This window comes from Acipenser ruthenus, chromosome 56, assembly GCF_902713425.1.
Source record: "Acipenser ruthenus chromosome 56, fAciRut3.2 maternal haplotype, whole genome shotgun sequence".
NCBI classification, from domain to species: Eukaryota; Metazoa; Chordata; class Actinopteri; order Acipenseriformes; family Acipenseridae; genus Acipenser; species Acipenser ruthenus.
In genome coordinates, this window is record NC_081244.1 from 2,746,078 (window position 1) to 2,766,306 (window position 20,229).

The 20,229-nt window shown below is 41.7% G+C and overlaps 2 protein-coding genes across 2 annotated transcripts; one reads left to right on the plus strand and one right to left on the minus strand.

Moving 5' to 3' along the window:
• Positions 1-15,572: 15,572 nt before the first annotated feature.
• LOC117971337 (histone H2A-like) lies at positions 15,573-16,351 on the minus strand. Its single transcript, XM_034919477.2, has one exon. It carries the CDS (start codon positions 16,334-16,336, stop codon positions 15,953-15,955), a length of 384 nt encoding a protein of 127 aa, XP_034775368.1. The 5' UTR covers positions 16,337-16,351; the 3' UTR covers positions 15,573-15,952.
• Positions 16,352-17,503: 1,152 nt separating this feature from the next.
• On the plus strand, positions 17,504-17,981 carry LOC131724749 (histone H2B 3-like). The gene has a single exon (XM_059017477.1). The coding sequence runs from the start codon at positions 17,545-17,547 to the stop codon at positions 17,920-17,922; it is 378 nt and encodes a 125-aa protein (XP_058873460.1). The 5' UTR covers positions 17,504-17,544; the 3' UTR covers positions 17,923-17,981.
• Positions 17,982-20,229: the final 2,248 nt, after the last annotated feature.

Sequence of the window (20,229 nt, forward strand, 5' to 3'; positions counted from 1 at the left end):
ACAGTCAACCCCTTTCTATAATCATGTCACAAGAAACAGTCACAAGACAGAGTAAGAACAAAGCAGGGTTTGAACAATCAGGATGCTCTAGCACTCTGGTGTGTGTGAGAGAGCGAGGCTGCAGCGAGTTACAAAAGCAATCCAGCAAGGGGTTCTATGACATCATCAAGTGGGAGAGAAGGTGCAGCTGCTGGAGAAGGGCCCTGGTCTGCTTTTCACACCCGTATTTATCATTACACCTACATTCAACGTCTTTGTATCTCTTCCATTCCACATTTAAGCCTATTGTGCCTTCTATACTGGATCATAAAAAGACAGCTGGCAGTCCAGTTTGTATACATTCCCTAGCAACACTTTCATTAAACAATCTGCTGCTCCATGTCATTGTTATTGGTCACTATAAGCTGCAGGTTCTCCACAGAGGGTATTTAGATTGTAGGGTGTGGTATCTTTATTATGTATTATAATTAATCAGACAATTCTTCTTTTGTAATTATTTGAATTACAGGGTTTATAGATCAATGAAAGATCATTCTTAACTAATACGGGGCTGTATTTGAAATTGCATGCTGGGATACCTTGCACTTAACAGGGCTGCTCTGGCAGCAAACTCCAGCATAAATCTCCTGTAATAGTCCACTATCCCCAGGAAAGTCCAAGCCTGTTTATTTATTTATTGGCCTCGGCCAATCTTTAATTGCCTCCACGTTCTGTATTTGTGGCTTTACCTGCCCACTGCCTGCTACATATCCCAAATACTTGGCTTCTGTTAACCCTACATGGCATTTTTGGGGATAAGCTATAGATCCTGCCCTTTTGAATGTGTCTAATACTGCCTCCAATTTGTCTAGGTGTTTTTCCCAACCCGGGCTATGGTTAATAATCTCTTTAAGGTATGCAGAAGCATATGTAGAATGAGGATGCAACAATTTGTCCATCAACCTTTGAAATGTTGCTGAGGTTCCATGTAATCCGAAGGGCAAGACTGTATACTGGAATACCCCTCCCCCCCTCCAGATGACATGTCGCTCTTCAAAGCCCCGTGCCCCAAACATAGTCTGAACGGATCGTTCGCTGCTCTGGTTCTTCAGGGTCAGGGCTCGCCCAGCGGATCTCACCAGTTTGGAGTACGGTGCTCGGGTAAGTTTGTAACGTCTCGCTCTTAGCACAAAACTAACCCCAACGGCGGGATTACCTCCCTGTATCAAATATACCCAAATTATTAACAAGGGGAAGGGCGAAGCGACAGTGCATCAAGGACGCGAGATCCCCCAATAAATACACTATAGAAACACGGGATAACCTTGAACATTTATTGGCTAAAATAATTGAAACTGTTCAACAAAACAAGATGGAAAAGAAGTTCCGAGCAAAAAAACAAAACATAAACAAGCCAGCAAAATATCCATTGCGAGAACAAAGTAACGAAATAAAACAAAAAAACAAAACAGTCCCGCAACAAAAATAAAAAAAACAACGATCTCACCAAACTCCTGGGTACCCGCTTGCTTGAAGATCCTCTCAGAAGATGATGACCAGTAATCCACAAAAACTATGAACATGCACTTGAAAAACCAACACCGTCAGCAACGTGGTGCATTACAAGCCGGCTCCAGGCTTTAGCGATCGTGGGCAGCAAAGGTGAACAACACCGGCTAAACAGCCTGAAACTGGAACAAAGCACTTGCTGATAAAAAAACAAATCAACTTCCAACAAGAACGACAGTTGAAGGTAAACAGGATCGCTCTACCATGGCAAACCACCCCGGGAAAAAGAACGCCGCGGACTTTTCAAAAACAATGAATAGAGTCCCTAAACAGGAACTAAGGAGACGACAGGAACTCAAAAGGCAGGTAAGCAGCCCCCCCCTATGGCGTAACAAAGGTACTATTTATACTTGTCTAAAACAATCTTTCCATTAACAACGCTGCCGCTTCCAGCGAATAAGAACCTCGAAATGTATTTGGAACCTGGCCAGGCTTCCGTGCTGCCCAATTAAGGCGCAACACATGGTACGTTTATTGTACCATGTAGAACCAAACATTCAATTTAAGTGGCAGTGCCACATAGTCCCCCCCCCCCCCCAGCGGAGTAACTAGGGTAATACCCCAAAATATGGCTTTAAATTTACCACATTTACTGTTTCGACCTTCTCAGGACGATCCACCCACTTCAATCTGTAATTAACTGGTCCCAGTTTTTTTATTACTGAGGCTGGTCCAGACCATTTTGGGGCTAATTTAGCTGAAAAAAACCCAGCTGCATTAGAAATTGGGTGACTCCTCACCCACACTAAGTCTCCTTCGCTAAATATCACACACCTTCTCCGGGCATTATAACTTTTAGCCTGACGCCCTTGAGCTTCCTTCACACGCTCTCTAACCAGCTTGGCAATACCAGCCTGTCTCTCAAGTACAGAATAACTGGACTCCCCAGGTGAAGGAGATTTGGACACTAAACGATCAAGAGGACCTTTAAGAACCCTTCCTAACATTAGCTCAGCGGGAGTAAAGCCAGTTGTCTCCTGTTTTGCTGAATTTATGGCAAATCTAAATTCGGGCAACCATTGATCCCACAACTGCTGATTTTGACCCACAAAGGAAGCTATCATCGGCTTCAGAGTTCTGTTGACTCTCTCCGTAAGATTAGACTGAGGGTGATAACTTGTAGTAAGTTTTCGTGTAACAACCCACTTTTTGCAAACCTCAATCAGAACACCACTGGTAAATTGAGCCCCTCTGTCAGACACCAGGTACTTTGGTGTCCCCCAGCGCGTAAAAATCTCCTGAGTTAAAAGCTGCACGATGCGATGAGTCTTTCCATCACACAGTGGGAATACCTCCACCCACTTGGTGTAATAATCCACAATCACCACCAAGCAAGTATTACCTTTCTTACTGCGTGGGAAAGGCCCCATCAAGTCAATTCCTAGCATGTAACCTGGCTCTTCCACGGTCGTGGACTGTAAAAACCCTGCAGGTTTCTGATTTGATGGCTTGTATATTTGACAAGCTATACACTCCTTAACATGCTTTGTAACATCTCGCCTAATTGTAGGCCACCATGCTACCTCCAACACACGAAGCAGAGTCTTCATTCTACCCAGATGCCCACTCAATGGGTTGTCATGATAGTATTGTAAAAATATGGTAATTAATGACTCGGGAACAACCACTTGGTAGCGCTGACCCTCACCTCTGGGTAGAGACATTCTCCTATACAACACCCCCTGTTCAACCACAAACCCTATACGGTCAGACCGCTGACCGTCCATCTTCTTCTTCAATTCTTGAAGGTTAAGATCTTGAGCCTGAGCCTCTGCAATCTCACTCATTTCAGAGGGCATATCAAGAACGGCAACATGCTTTTTTTCCTCTGAAAAAACGGCAAGTCCTGCCTTTTCTATCTGAGGAGATCGAGACAAGGCATCTGGTACTACATTTAAACTTCCCTTTCGATATACAACTCGAAATGTATACGATTGGAGACGCAAAGCCCAACGAGTTAGGCGGGACGTCACTTTAGGAGAATTAAAAACCCAAGTTAAAGCAGCATGATCTGTCACAACCTCAAATTCCACCCCTTCCAGGTAATGCTTCCATTTCTCAATGGCCCAGATAACCGCCAGGCATTCCTTCTCGGATGTGGAATAGTTAGATTCAGGTTTTGTTAAAACACGAGATGCATAAGCAACAACCCACTCGTTTTCTGAGCACCCCTGAGCCAGAACAGCTCCTAATCCCACATCACTGGCATCAGTATACACCCGGAACGGTTTCATTAAATCAGGGTGGGACAACACAGGAGCTCTCTGCAAGGCTTCCTTTAATTGTTCAAAGCTATCTTGCTCAGCTTTCGACCACACCCAGCTCACCCCCTTCTTTTTCAGCCGATTCAGTGGAGCAGCTTTATCAGCAAATCGCGGAATAAACTTGTGATACCACCCAACCAACCCCAGGAACCTTTGCAGCCCCCTGAGATTGGTCGGTGCTGGGTACTCCTTTATTGCCCCAACTTTATCTGTATCTACAGACACCCCATTTCCTGATACTATATGACCCAGGAACTTAAGTGAAGGTTGAAAGAAATGACACTTGGCTAAATTGAGGGTGAGATTGGCTTGATCCAGGGCTTGAAATACAGATGCCAGATCTCGCACATGCTGCTCTTTAGTGGGAGAGTACACAATGATATCATCTATGTATACAAAGCAACTGTTACCCTTCAGGTTTATCAGCACTTGTTCCATCAGACGTTGGAACGACGCTGCAGCATTCTTCAAACCGAAAGGCATCACCTTAAACTGATACAGACCGAAAGGAGTAATAAAAGCTGTTTTTGGTTTACTTTGATCATTCATAGCCACCTGCCAGTAACCAGAACGCAAATCTAAGGAACTAAAAACTGCGGCTCCCTCTAATGATTCCAAAATGTCATGAACTCTGGGCATGGGATATGCATCAAGGTCAGTTTTCTTATTTACCCCTCGGTAATCAACACAGAACCTAAATGTCCCATCCTTTTTTTCGGTCAAAACCACAGGTGCGGCCCAGGCTGAAGCAGACGGTTCTACAATGCCATCCTGTAGCATTTGATCAAGATGTTGCTTTATAATGGTTTTTTTGTGTTCCGATACTCGATAAGCTCGGACACGCACTGGAATCTCATCGGTAGTAAGTATCACATGGTGGATTAAGTCTGTCTTTCCCAAACGGGAAGTACAAACTGACGGCCACTGCAGCATCAGTGGTTCCAACAACCTTTGCCCTTCAATCGTAACATTCAATTCTAATATCGGTCTCTCTCTTAATCCCAGATCTAGCTCTTTCCTCACCACCTTAGTGGGAACTGCCACAAAAAGCTGTGCCATTAGCTGCCACTCTGCCCCCCACACATTCTCACGAGAAAATTGAAAAAATGAATATCCCTCAGGCTTCTTTACTCCATACACCTGCTTCCCCAAGTCAAGCAATGTAGATGTTTTGACTAGGAAATCAAGTCCTAAAACTAAAGGCTGAGCTAAATGAGCATCATCCATTATGTAGGTGTCTACAGACCAAAACTCTCCATGAAGATTATAAGTCAAACGAAACTTGCCCAGTGCAGTATATGCCTGACCATTGGCCAACACAAAAGACTTCTCTGTACTTGGAGATAAACGATCCTTTGATTGACAAAGCTGTAACCAAAGATTATTCCTCATTAAAGTGTACGTACATCCAGTGTCAATCAATGCTAAACCTTCCCACCCCCGCACAGATAGCTTCAAAGCCAACAATGAAAGATGGCCATTACCAGTGGGTGCTAATTGAGGAGTGCTTGCATTGTTTATGACAGACATATCAGCTGCTATTCTAACTGATCCTTTCAACGGCTTCTTTGCCCCTCTCTCAGTTTTTGCATTTACTTTCCCCCAATACTCTTTCTGAGAGGACCAATCCCTTTCTACCATGGCCCCAACTCTCACCAAATCTGCCACCGACGACACCGACCCCCTAATAAAACTTGCTAGCTTGGGGTTTGCATTGCCCAAAATTCTATCTACTATTTCCGCCTCTGTCATACCCGGACGCCACTTAAGACAAAGTGCTCGGTAATCGTATGCAAAATCTCTTACACTTTCAGCTGGATCTTGAACCCGATCACGCAACCTTTTCTCCACCTCAGTTAAATAATCTGTGGGAAGAAAAGCCTCAATAAAAGCAGTTTTGAAAAGTGCCCATGTCTGAATTTTATGGCGTTCTGCAATCCACCAACTCTTTGCAGAACCCTTTAACACTGTTGACAGTGTAGCTAAGATTTCTGATTCAGTCATGGTTACTACCGACAAGAAATCCTGGCAGGCATCTATAAAACTCAATACATCAGTGGAACCTTCACCCTCTCCAAAAACTGGAAAACTTTGTTTAATAGGTGGTTTATAATTATATGCATGGGATCTAACACTTTCAGTCACCATAGGTCTCAGTGACAAAGCTTCCAAAGAGCTATTAGACACATCAGCCATATCAGGCTGGTAAGGCTGATAAGAGCGTGGAATAAAAGATACTTTCGGAGTGCTTGTTCTGCTCCGCATATCCCTTAATTCTGCCTGCCATTTCGCCTCCCTTCGCTCAAAACACCTGACCACTGAACTCTCCAACTGATCTAGCATTAGCCACAGAACTCTCAATACTTTCAAATTTGTTATCAATAAATGTTCTTAACAGTTCCTCTCGATTGATACTGCTCTGAGATGCCATGGACATTTCATGTTCCAGTTTGTCTATACGTGCAGTAATTTGCTCCATCTTACTGAAAATAAAACCAAAATCGGGAACATTACTATCATCAGCTATTCCCTGAGCAGCTGTGGGGGATTCACTGATATATAACTCTTCCAACTTTGAAGTTAACTCAGCTAGCGGCTGTCTACGTGTGACACCTGGACCAGCAGTAAAATTTGCAAAATCCATACTATCCTGTATATATTCGTGATCTTCACCTTCTGCCATCTTGAAAATCCATAAACTCAGCCTAAACAAAATGTCTAACGTTCCCCGTACGGGCCACCAATCTGTAACGTCTCGCTCTTAGCACAAAACTAACCCCAACGGCGGGATTACCTCCCTGTATCAAATATACCCAAATTATTAACAAGGGGAAGGGCGAAGCGACAGTGCATCAAGGACGCGAGATCCCCCAATAAATACACTATAGAAACACGGGATAACCTTGAACATTTATTGGCTAAAATAATTGAAACTGTTCAACAAAACAAGATGGAAAAGAAGTTCCGAGCAAAAAAACAAAACATAAACAAGCCAGCAAAATATCCATTGCGAGAACAAAGTAACGAAATAAAACAAAAAAACAAAACAGTCCCGCAACAAAAATAAAAAAAACAACGATCTCACCAAACTCCTGGGTACCCGCTTGCTTGAAGATCCTCTCAGAAGATGATGACCAGTAATCCACAAAAACTATGAACATGCACTTGAAAAACCAACACCGTCAGCAACGTGGTGCATTACAAGCCGGCTCCAGGCTTTAGCGATCGTGGGCAGCAAAGGTGAACAACACCGGCTAAACAGCCTGAAACTGGAACAAAGCACTTGCTGATAAAAAAACAAATCAACTTCCAACAAGAACGACAGTCGAAGGTAAACAGGATCGCTCTACCATGGCAAACCACCCCGGGAAAAAGAACGCCGCGGACTTTTCAAAAACAAGGAATAGAGTCCCTAAACAGGAACTAAGGAGACGACAGGAACTCAAAAGGCAGGTAAGCAGCTCCCCCCTATGGCGTAACAAAGGTACTATTTATACTTGTCTAAAACAATCTTTCCATTAACAACGCTGCCGCTTCCAGCGAATAAGAACCTCGAAATGTATTTGGAACCTGGCCAGGCTTCCGTGCTGCCCAATTAAGGCGCAACACATGGTACGTTTATTGTACCATGTAGAACCAAACATTCAATTTAAGTGGCAGTGCCACAAGTTCCATTGCCACCAGGTGTCCTTCTACCAGGACGACAAGTTCTGTGGCATTGAGCGGACTGCCGTGTCCATCCCATTGTCACAGTGAAGTAGGAAGTTCTCTAAGATATCTGTCCATAACCAATATGTCCAGATTCATGCTGGATCATTGGCTAGATGAATTAAATCAAACATTTGCTACCTCTGAGCTCCAATATCTCCGTCATTGCTGCTAATCTGTGTCAGCCTTGTCCTCCAGATCAAAGTACGCTTTCTGAGCATCTCCCACCAGAAAGGGAGACACAGTCCCTGCACACTGTTCTTATGGCCAGGCTTCTCGTTCTGTGGTTCTCTCAAACACTAGCAGGTATGCTTCCGTATCGTCCCAAGTGGTCATCTTCTGCAGCATTTGACTTGCCCTGATTGGCCGTAATACACTACTGCTGGACTGATCCCACTCAGTAATAGTGAGCTGCTTCAGAACCTGCTGCATCTGTAGCAGCTCTTGCTCTGTCTGAACTGTTAACCTTTATTTGGTGTCATGTTGAAGCCGGTTGGTCTCCTGCTGTACAGCTGTGGCTTGCAAAACAGCCATTAGACTGTCCTTCGTTTTATTTACGCCTAGAAGATCCCTCAGGTCAAATCCCACCCGTCCACCATGTGTAACAAAGTCTCTCTAGGGTATGACTGTTGTGACCTTTGGTATGTCCAGGGTTACCAATAACGTTTTGTCCAGACCAGGGGCGTCATGGCCCCTGCACTTTTTCCCTCATACTTTTACTCTGAAAAAATAAAGCTGCAATTTTTAATTTATTTATTTATTTTAAAGTCCTCCATGTGGCAATGTGGCGCTGTTATGTATTAGCAATTTTTTTTTTTCTTAAACTGTGATTAATTTAAATTAGAACACACATTCTATGGCTATGGGAAAGGAAAACAGAAGGGAACATAACACGGTCCAGTTGGATTTGGCCCGAAAGAATCAGCAGTACCGATCTACATGACAGAAAATGGATACACACCAGTGTTTATTTAAAGAGCCTATGCCATGGAATTTAACTTTTATCAAAAACATAAAAAATAATATTAACAGGTCTTACATGAATGTATAAATCACATTATTTTTTTTACCAAATTATGTTTAATCACACTACAGTTAATCAAATAATACCCGGAAATACACAGAGGGCGATCTGCATGTCCTGGTGTGGGGCCAGCAGATTGTGACGTCACAGAGGGAGATACCCACAAGCTCCTTGCATCTGCCAGTATAGCTGACAGTGACAGTGAAAGTGAGAGCAGGCTGATTTTATCAGTTTCAGAAACCTCTTATGAATGTGAATCATGTAGTGATGGATCAGACGTAGAGAGAGAAAACAGGGATTGTCTCCCGTGTCAATTCGAGCCATATGCCTCAGAATGAGAATGTTCAAACTTAGAGAGAGACTCCGACAACACCAACGCGGACGGACCAGTGGGACAGCAGATGTCTGCAGAGAATCAGCATCTTGGCAACATGGAATGGTTAATAAAAACCCTTATGTTTAACATAGATTGATACTTAAAATATTTCATATTACCCTGTATAGTTATATCAGTCCTTTAGTTAACAATATTGATTCATGGATTAATGATACTAGCAGAATAGCAGAACACTGTGGATTGCTACTGGCATGTATTTAACATGTCTCTCTCTCGTTACATATGTACAGTATATTAAGGATGTGCACATTTTCGGTTTTTATGAATATTACCCCTAATAATAATGCACAGATGACAACGGCTGCAATTTGGCCGTAGCAGCTACTACCGGTATTTTGGAGGTTCTGCTATGATTCTACGCTGAAGTTCCCTTTCAATTTGAAGATGACCACCAATGACATTACATACGAGATATGCCTGCCCATTGGGTAGGTATCGCTGAGCTCTCTATATCAGAGCTAGCGATTGGCCCCTTCCTGGGATTATGCACTCGTTTCAGCCCTTCTTCCAAAAGAAGCCATGACCCCATATCTTATAAGAACATAAGAAAGTTTACAAATGAGAGGAGGCCCCATTTAGCCCATCTTGCTCGTTTGGTTGTTAGTGGTTTATTAATCCCAGAATCTCATCAAGCAGCCCTATGCCAGTCATATGCCAGTCATCTTGCAGTTTCTGCAACAACTGCTTGATGCTGGTAGGTCACCTTCCACTTTTCTGGGGACATATTTTTTGACTATCCCTTTTTCTTAAAGGCGTTTGGCGATTACACCCTCCCAGGAGGACTGATCTCCCTGAATAGAGCCTTAATATTGTACTGGAGGCTCTCACAAAGGCCCCGTTTGAGCCCATACACTCCATAGAGTTGAAGAACCTGTCTATGAAGACAGCCTTCCTCTTGGCGATCACCTCCGTTAAGCGGGTCAGTGAGCTGCAGGCGTTGTCTGCACAGCTCCTGTATGCGTATTTGGGAGGATGGCAGCAAGGTGTCTCTGCGCACCAACCCTGCTTTCCTCCCGAAGGTCATCACAGCCTTCCACATTAATCAGTCTGTGGAACTGGAGTCCTTCCATCCACCTCCGTTTGCTTCAACGGAGAATGAGATTGAATTTCCTCTGCCCAGTCCGGGCATTGAGATGCTACGTGCATAGGACAAGAGCTCTGTGTCAATCTGACCAGCTCTTCATCTGTCACGGGACACGTACCCTAGGACAGCCTCTCTCTAAGCAGCGTCTGTCATATTGGATTGTGGACACAGTCTCAACTGCATATAATAGTGCTGGCTTCCACCTGGTAGGGTAGCCGCACACTCCACTAGAGGGTTTGCTACATCTTGGGCCTCGATGTCTGATATTGGTACTGCAGCTAGCTGGGCCACGCCGCAAACTTTCTCCATTTTCTACAGCCTTAATGTCATAGACCATGCCCTGCCTTCATTAGGCACAAGGCTCAGGGTCTACCACATGCAGGCATGTCCCATATATAATGTCTTTGGTAGTGGTATTTGAATTGAAAGGGAATGTAGGGTTATAGAGTTCACAAAAAAAAACTGTAACCTTTTCACTTGTTAATGCATGTCTAACTTTGTTTTTCGCTGTTCCACATTTTTTGAATGCAACTGTTCATTTTAACCATTTCTTTACACAACAGTACTCACACACGTTTGGTCACCATCAGAACTGTTGCATGAAAGCGGACTGTAATAATCCAGCATTTCTGCACTTAAGCATTTGTAATTGTATATCAGCTGACAAGTGTTCTGCTGCTTTCCCATCATGCCTTTCTTCTTAAAGGCATACAGGCTCTATACATGAACCCCCAATATCTCTCACAAGCACCTGGGTACATATTTTTACTATATCACAACAAAAGGAATATGCATTTCTTTTTGGGGGGGGGGGCATATGTATAACTATTATGTACTATATATCAGCTCACAGTACAATAATACAACAAAAAAATGGATTGTATGATAATACCCGAAAATCTTAACATTTTTAATAAAATAGCCAGCGCAAATATAGTATTAAGTCAGAAATGCTATATGCACTGGTGATAATTGCTTCTTTGTGCGATATTTGTTAGCTCAAAACTGTATTAATGACATATGCTGCTAATAAGTTTAAGTCAAGAACATAAGAAGAACATAAGAAAGTTTACAAACAAGAGGAGGCCATTCGGCCCATCTTGCTCGTTTGGTTGTTAGTAGCTTATTGATCCCAGAATCTCATCAAGCAACTTCTTGAAAGATCCCAGGGTGTCAGCTTCAACAACATTACTGGGGAGTTGGACCCAGACCCTCACTATTCTCTGTGTAAAAAAGTGCCTCCTATTTTCTGTTCTGAATGCCCCTTTATCTAATCTCCAATTGTGACCCCTGGTCCTTGTTTCTTTTTTCAGGTCAAAAAAGTCCCTGGGTCGACATTGTCTATACCTTTTAGGATTTTGAATGTTTGAATCAGATCACCGTGTAGTCTTATTTGTTCAAGACTGAAAAGATTCAATTCTTTTAGCCTGTCTGCATACGGCATACCTTTTAAACCTGGGATCATTCTGATTGCTCTTCTTTGCACTCTTTTTAGAGCAGCAATATCCTTTTTGTAGCGAGGTGACCAGAACTGAACACAATATTCTAGATGAGGTCTTACTAATGCATTATAAAGTTTTAACATTAATTCCCTTGATGTAAATTCAACACTTCTCACAATATATCCAAGCATCTTGTTGGCTTTTCTATAGCTTCCCCACATTGTCTAGATGAAGACATTTCTGAGTCAACATACACTCCTAGGTCTTTTTCAGAGTTCCCTTCTTCAATTTCAGTATCTCCCATATGATATTTATAATGCACATTTTTATTGCCTGCATGCAATACTTTACACTTGTCTCTATTAAATTTCATTTGCCATGTGTCTGCCCAGTTCTGAATGCTGTCTAGATCATTTTGAATGGCCTTTGCTGCTGCAACAAAGTTTGCCACTCTTCCTTTTCTGTGTTGTCTGCAAATTTAACGAGGTTGCTTACTATACCAGAATCTAAATCATTAATGTAGATTAGGAATAGCAGAGGACCTAATACTGATCCCTGTGGTACACCACTGGTTACATCACTCCATTTTGAGGTTTCTCCTCTAATCAGTACTTTCTGTTTTCTACATGTTAACCACTCCATAATCCATGTGCATGCATTTCCTTGAATCCCTACTGCGTTCATGTGGCGGAGTGTCCCGCCCCTCTGTATTATTATTTGTATTTTTGTTTGTGGCGCGGGTAAAAGCGCAGCGTCTTTTATTATTATATTTAAAAACCCCGTGAGGATGCATGGCTGATCAGCTACTGATTATTTAACTAGCTGACAGTCATGCATCCTTACCAAACGCATGCAGACTCTGGCCGAGGGATAATAAGATAATTAACAACTAGTTAATCCCTCGGCCAGAGTATATAAACCTGCAGCTCTCTGCACTTGTTGTTGGGTGTACAGAGGAGAGTACGGGGAGCGGAGAGAGCGAGTAACATTTTAAAAAAACAATTGCTAAAACGTGCTGGATTACCCAGCACATCACTTACTTGTTTGTTTGTTCATTCGTTTGGCCCTCGTGCCCTTTTGTTTTGTTGTTTTGTTTAAATCTTGTTTTTGTTTTGTTTATTAAATACGCTGAGTGCACGAGCATTCAGCTTCACCCGCCCATCCACTGTTTTTGTGTCAGTAACTTCCTGGTCCGTGACGTCATCACACTCACCACTGCCAGCCAGACTGCCACAGTTCAGTTTGAGAATTAATCTTTTATGCAAGACTTTGTCAAAAGCTTTCTGGAAATCTAAATAAACCATGTTGTATGTTTTGCAATTATCCATTGTCTATGGATAATTAGTTAGACACGATCTCCCTTTCCTAAAACCATGCTGACTGTCTCCCAGGATACTGTTACCATATAGGTAATTTTCCATTTTGGATCTTATTATAGTTTCCATAAGTTTACATATAATAGAAGTCAGGCTTATTGGCTTGTAGTTACCTGGTTCGGTTTTGTTTCCCTTTTTGTGGATCGGTATTACGTTTGCTATTTTCCAGTCTGTCGCTACAACCCCTGTGTCAAGAGACTGTTGCATAATCTTGGTTAGCGGTTTGTAAATAACTTCTTTCATTTCTTTGAGTACGATTGTGAGAATCTCATCCGGCCCAGGGGATGAGATCCTCCTTTGTAAAAACCTGAGAAAAGTAATCATTTAATATATTTGCTATTTTTTCTTCATCTATGATTTTGCCACTTGTGTCTCTTAGACATTTAATCTCCTCTTTGAATGTTCTCTTGCTGTTATAATATTGAAAAGATATATTGGAATTCGTTTTAGCCCCCTTAGCAATATTGATTTCTATCTCTCTCTTGGCCTTTCCAACTTCCTTTTTGATTTGTGTTTGCAGTTACAAGTACTCTTTCTGTGTACTTTGATTTTGGTCCCTTTTAAATGCTCTGTAAAGTGCCTTTTTTTCGCTGAATATTTTTTAATCGATCTATTAAACCATTTTAGCCATTTTGTTTTAGATTTAGATTGGTCTACTTTTGGGATGTAATTGTTTTGCACCTTTAGTACTAGATTTTTTTTTTAAAAAACAGCCATCCTTTTTCTGTGGATGTTTTCTCTATTTTACTCCAATCTACTTCTGTTAGTCTCTGTTTCATACCTTCATAGTTTGCTTTTCTAAAATTGTAAACCTTAGCTTTACTCATTACTTTTGGGGTTTTAAAAATACTTCAAATGAGACCATGTTGTGGTCTGAGTTTGCCAATGGTTACCTGACCTCTGTTTTAGTTATTCTGTCTTCATTATTTGAAAAGACTAAGTTAAGGCATGCCTCCCCTCTAGTCGGTGCCTTGACACATTGCGTTAGGAAGCAGTCATTTGTCATTTCCACCATTTCAATTTCGTCCGTCGTGCCCCCCGTTGGGTTTTCCCATTTTATATGGGGGAAGTTGAAATCCCCCATTAGTATGGCTTCTCCTTTTCAATTAACCAGAAAGCCGATATTGTTGATGGCCCCTTTTGTTTACATGGTGTAAAGGTAGTTGTAGCTGCAGCTATACTAGCTGACCCTTTGATATAAATCTTCTTGCTATTTCGTCACTCAGCTATTACGTCACTCTGTCAAGCAAATACTATGGACAGTTGTGTGAGGGCGTGCCTGTGGTAAAGGCGCCGTTTCTAGGACTGTGAATTGAAAACAGGTCTGATTTGTTCACATAACACTGCATCTCGCTGGGTAGTTTTTTTAGTTCAACTTGATATTTTGTCGTTTTAATCTGAAGATGTCTTGTCGTGGCAAGGGAGGTAAAGGACTCGGAAAAGGGGGTGCTAAGCGTCATCGCAAAGTGCTCCGTGATAATATCCAGGGCATCACCAAGCCCGCTATCCGCCGCCTGGCTCACCACGGAGGAGTGAAGTGAATCTCCGGGCTGATCTATGAAGAGACCCGCGGGGTGCTGAAGGTGTTCCTGGAGAATGTGATCCTGGATGCCGTCACCTACACTGAGCACGCCAAGAGAAAGACCGTCACCGCTATGGATGTGGTGTATGCTCTGAAGCGCCAGGGTCGCACTCTGTACGGATTCGGAGGTTAAAGATTTGGACACAAGGACACGAACACAAAGGCTCTTTTAAGAGCCGCCCACCTTTACATTTAAAGAGCTTTCAATTCTGAAACAAACTACATTCAGTACACCAGGAAAATGTTCAAAAGATTAAAAACATGTTTAAAAATGTTTGCATTGTTGTTTACATGCTTGTTTTGTAATAATAATAATTTAGACCTATTTTGCGATGTGTAACGAGTATTTTAGATTTAAACGTCATTGTTGGATTTGTAGCCTTAAACACAGATCCAGATATATTTTCTGAAAAAAATAAATAAGCATTTCATTTAATCAATGTTTTTTTTTTTTTTGAATGGGATTGTATTGAAGTAAACCTTTTCGGTAGCAGAATGATAAAATACGAGCTCAGTTTATCCGATTCCCTCGTGCAGAATTAAAGTCCCATAAAATATATGTATTTTTATTGATTTATTAAATTCATTTGGAAATCTTACTTTATTTTGTTTCCTAACCAGTGAAATAAATGCAAACCAGCAAATCCTCACGCAGAGTTTTGAGCTCCACGATGTCGTCTTTTCTGAATTTGAGTTGAAGTTTCGCCATTCAAGCTGCTGTGAAACAATCGGAACTCTGATATGAGGAAGAAATCAAAGAGCATCAGCATTGATAGTGCGTTTCTACATTTAACGTGTTTAATGAGCACAAAAAAGTGACTTGGGTTTGATCATTTATTTATATTTCTTCTATATTTAAGACGCATCGGGTGTGGATTTCAGTATTGCTGTATACTGAATTCTTCATGTATTTAATAAATGAAAAACAAAAGACCTAAACTAACCGCTCTAGAAAAAAGGCGCCGAATTCAAACCTGAACTCGAGAGAGAGAAAAAAAGATCTCAGCTCGCGGCAAAGTCACCACCCCCTCTTTTGCGTTTCCATAGCGCAACCAATCACATCAAACTTCTCCGTCACCTGAGAGCGTTGCTAGGTCCACAGGTCAACAACGGGACAGGGGGATACATAATGCAACCAGCAACTATATCAGGGGAGGCGTGAAGAAACATTTATTTCAAACAATAAACGAGGCAGCACATTATAAACACAATGTGTAGCAGATGTCTGTTCAACTGACCAGAACACAATTTGTACATAACTTTCGTGGGAAGTGAAGTGAAACAGCAAGTTGTCTTTCAACAATTCGCGTTTCATTCATGTGAGGAATGTTATCAGCCGCTACCATTATAACGTTCTACGATTCACAGAAATAATTAATATATCAATTTTCTCTCATAGGTTATTTCAGACTGTGACGTGGGTTTGTACACATGAACAGATTCAATGCTCCCTTACTACCAAAAGTGGGTGGCTCTTAAAAGAGCCTTTTTGTTTTTATAGATCTTAAAAGGGGGCGTCCAAATATTTTATTTCTTGGCTGGCTTCTCGGTTTTCTTGGGCAGCAGCACGGCCTGGATGTTGGGCAGCACTCCGCCCTGAGCGATGGTGACGCCTCCCATCAGCTTGTTGAGCTCCTCGTCGTTGCGGACAGCGAGCTGCAGGTGACGCGGGATGATTCTGGTTTTCTTGTTGTCCCGGGCGGCGTTCCCGGCCAGCTCCAGGATTTCAGCAGTCAGGTACTCGAGCACAGCGGCCAGATAGACCGGGGCTCCAGCGCCGACACGCTGGGCATAGTTTCCCTTCCGCAGCAGCCTGTGAACACGGCCGACTGGGAACTGCAGTCCTGCCCTGGAGGAGCGAGTCTTTGCCTTAGCACGAGCTTTACCGCCAGTCTTTCCTCTTCCAGACATCTTCACTGTAGTTCAGAATACTACAACAATAAATGCGAGTCTGCTCTCTTGCTGTTTTATACACGCTGGCTCATTCTTAGAATGTTAAAAATCGTCACAGCGGAGAAGGGCGGGCAGTATTTCATTTGCGTGCCTCTGATTGGTTGTATCATTCCCTGCCTGCTGTTTCTAGTTTGGCGCTGTTCTGCTGCGGATTGTCTTTTGTTTCCTCTTGGCGCTCATTTTTGAATTGTAACCCAGTTGGAACACAATGTAACAGTTTAGAACTGTTTAAAACCACACTGCCCGCAGTCATGTCCGATTTTAGTTATAAGTTTTGTGCGCTTCAATTAAGCAGAAAGCCGATATTGTTGATGGTCCCTTTTGTTTACATGGTGTAAAGGAAGTTGTAGCTGCAGCGATACCAGCGGACCCTTTGATATAAATCTTCTTGTTATTACGTCACTCTGTCAGTCAAATACTAGTATTTAATAAAAAGTGAAATATGTAGGTTAATTTAAAAACAAAAATCCTTTACAATAGATGTATAAGTTAATCATAACTCTTTCTAATATGACAGAACGTTAAATTAATTAATAGGGCATACAATAGACTGCATTTTTCTTTCCTTATTTTCTATTATGATCATTAATCATAGTGGTTATCTTTACCTTACTACCCTCTTTATAAAGGCTGGGAAGGTAAAGATCAATTTCTAAATGCCGGGAGCTGTAGATTCTTGTTTTTCGTATTAATGTTTCTAATGTATTAACGTGACCCTTTGTGTTAAGAGTATGATACAATACACCAGTATCCGCAGTCAAGCTGCTATGAAACAATCGCATTGGTAGAAGCAGCAAGAAGTCAAAAATCATGCAAAAAATGATTTTGTGTTTCAACATATAACTTGTTATTAATGAATATTGAGTTATTGATGCATTTAACATGAAACACATAAGCTCTAAACTAACCGTTGTAGAAAAAGGCGCTGAATTCAAACTTAAACTAAAAAAAAAAAACACAGCTCGCTGTAAAGTCACCCCCCGCCCCCTCCCTCTACTGCGTTTCCAACCAATCACATCGAACTACTCCGTGACGTTCCTTGGTTCACAGTTGAACATTCTCATTCTAAAGGATTGTTTGGTAATAATTTGCATACAGGCTGTATAAGTACTGGGGCTCTGGGGCTGGTTACTCATTCATCTTTGAAAAAGCATCAGAGAAGGAAAATGCCAGAACCGAAAACTGCACCCGCGCCGAAGAAAGGCTCCAAGAAGGCTGTTGCCAAGACCCAGCCTAAGGGAGGAAAGAAGCGCAGAAAGACCAGGAAGGAGAGCTACGCCATCTACGTGTACAAAGTGTTGAAGCAGGTCCACCCCGACACCGGCATCTCTTCCAAGGCGATGGGCATCATGAACTCGTTCGTCAACGACATTTTCGAGCGCATCGCCGGCGAGTCGTCCCGCCTGGCTCACTACAACAAGCGCTCCACCATCACTTCCCGGGAGATCCAGACAGCCGTGCGCCTCCTGCTGCCCGGAGAGCTGGCCAAGCACGCCGTGTCTGAGGGCACCAAGGCCGTCACCAAGTACACCAGCTCCAAGTAAACCGAGACCGTCCCTGCTCCGTCTTTACAACACAAAGGCTCTTCTAAGAGCCACCCAAATACCGCAAAAAGAGTACAATTCTCATTTGTTATCTGCCTATTATAAAATGGATCTTTTGTAGGTAAGGAGACTTTTTAAATATTTATTTGGGAATACATTTATTTTACTATTATAAACTAACCAGTTTATCGGGTTTTATGAATTATATTTTTCTTGTAAAATCGATCCGGGTCTTTAATTTCGGCGGGAAAGACTTGGAACTGTGAATATGACAAGAAACATTCTTACATTTTGCGCTAAATAAACATTTAATTATTTAACAATTTGCTCTAGTTGTGTCATTTATTTCATGTATATCGCTGCCTCCACTGACATGCATTCTATTGTACTTTTCCAATTGAAGGGTTTGGTTCTGTAATGTTATAAATCAAGACTAGAACCGAGGCCAGTTTGAATTGCAGTGTTTACATTCATATATTTGTTTATTAACCCAGTAAAATGCACTGCCCAGCTGAACTCCCTGTAGCATGTTTAACTAATCAAGTTGCATACAGGCCAGTAATTGTGTTATCAGAATGTATTCATAAAGAACAAAAAAATAAATAAAACTGACATTGATGTTGGTTGTCCAGTTCGTTTACATGCTATCCATTTGCAAGCAGCAGCGCTTGCTGGAGCATCTTGAGAAACGCAGCCGTCTGTTTAAGTGAGATAGAGAGGTCTCAATGACACGACACGTGATCTTCGTTCTGTTTGCACCAAGATCACCTCGAACAACGAAATGGACCTGGATCAATATGGAGATCGAGAGATTCGCCTGTAACGGATCTCCCAGAGGCTATACTGCACAACTTGTCTATTGCCACATTATGTTTCCATGTGTATTTTTGAATTGTTTTCTTCATTTTAAGCTATTTATTCCTGCTTTTTTTCCAAAAACATATAATATTTGATATGTATCACATCACGTAATGCTGAACACGATACTGGAGACTGATGTTTAAAGATGTCCCTCACATTAAAACATGGAAGCAAAGTAGGAAAGTGACCCTCAAAATCAGCAACATGGTGCACGTGGACCTGCATAGGAATTTATTTATAAAAATGACGATAGACATCCAGTTAATTTCTGCAAATGGTCAATTTTAAAGGCACTGCTATCGGGTATATTTCATTTTCGGCTTGTATACACAATTCTCTTGTCGTTTTTAAAGCATATAAAAACAAACAGTTAAGGTCGTGTTAAGAGCTGGTATTTACTTGTTTGAAAGCACTTAAACTGTTTATCAAATGGAGATGGACTTTGCATCGAGGCACACAAAACGGATATAGGAAATTGTGCTTTTTTTCTTTTTCCACAAGATGTCACTCTTCTCTCATTTATAACGTCTTTATCTCTGGTTCATTAATAAAGAAACGGATGCCAGTATGTAGATAAGTAGAAATCATGTGCAGTTACAGAGTGAAGCTGATCGTATCTATGAAGAGAGACACTGTAATTTATAAGTGAAAAATGTTTTGTGCAAACAGGACGATTGTGTGTGTGTGTTACAATTTTCATGACATTTAACACAAACTCCAACACAGGTAGCACATTAGCAATGTGTGTGGTTAATGCATCTATTAATAGATTCTGGTTCCATGTCTATTATCTGGAGAACTCAATCATTATTCCAGTACTTTGAATTTAGAGGAACTGCCTGACTATAAGACGGATAGTTTATATGTTTTCATGGTATTGGCGCATCAAAAGTAAATCAGCCAAAAGCATCATTTCACTTTTAATTTGTTGTACATGATTCTTTATTTTAGAACGGGATACCTTGCAGTTTATTATTATTATTTTAACAAAACAAAACTTATGAGACCGGGATTTAATCACACGTCTCAGAGCTTTATTCAACACACTAGCTCTCGAATTACCCAATTACCTTTACTTTTGGAATATACTCACACGGCTCTAACACCGCAGACACAGAAACGGCGCGTCTCCAGAGCACTGATCTACAGTAGCACCCCGAATCTCAGGTCCCACGCACCTGTCGATCCTTCCTCTCTCGCCCCGTCTCAAACAATGAGGCAGCTTATATAAGCTAATAAATTATCCAATAAATCACTAATCAATCAATTAAAAAAGAACCACAACATATAAAACGAAGCACTTAAAACATAAAAACACCTAGTTGCCTAGGCACCAAAGTAACCCCTTTACAACACGAAGGTTGTTCGGTTTATATCTCGTATCACTAGTTTGTCTCAATGTGGCCTTTTCCATCAAAGTAACACTCACCCATTATATTTTATAGT

Coding starts and splice junctions, on each gene's coding strand:
- LOC117971337 (XM_034919477.2), bottom strand. CDS start 16,336: ATGTCTGGAAGAGGAAAGACTGGCGGTAAAGCTCGTGCTAAGGCAAAG.
- LOC131724749 (XM_059017477.1), top strand. CDS start 17,545: ATGCCAGAACCGAAAACTGCACCCGCGCCGAAGAAAGGCTCCAAGAAG.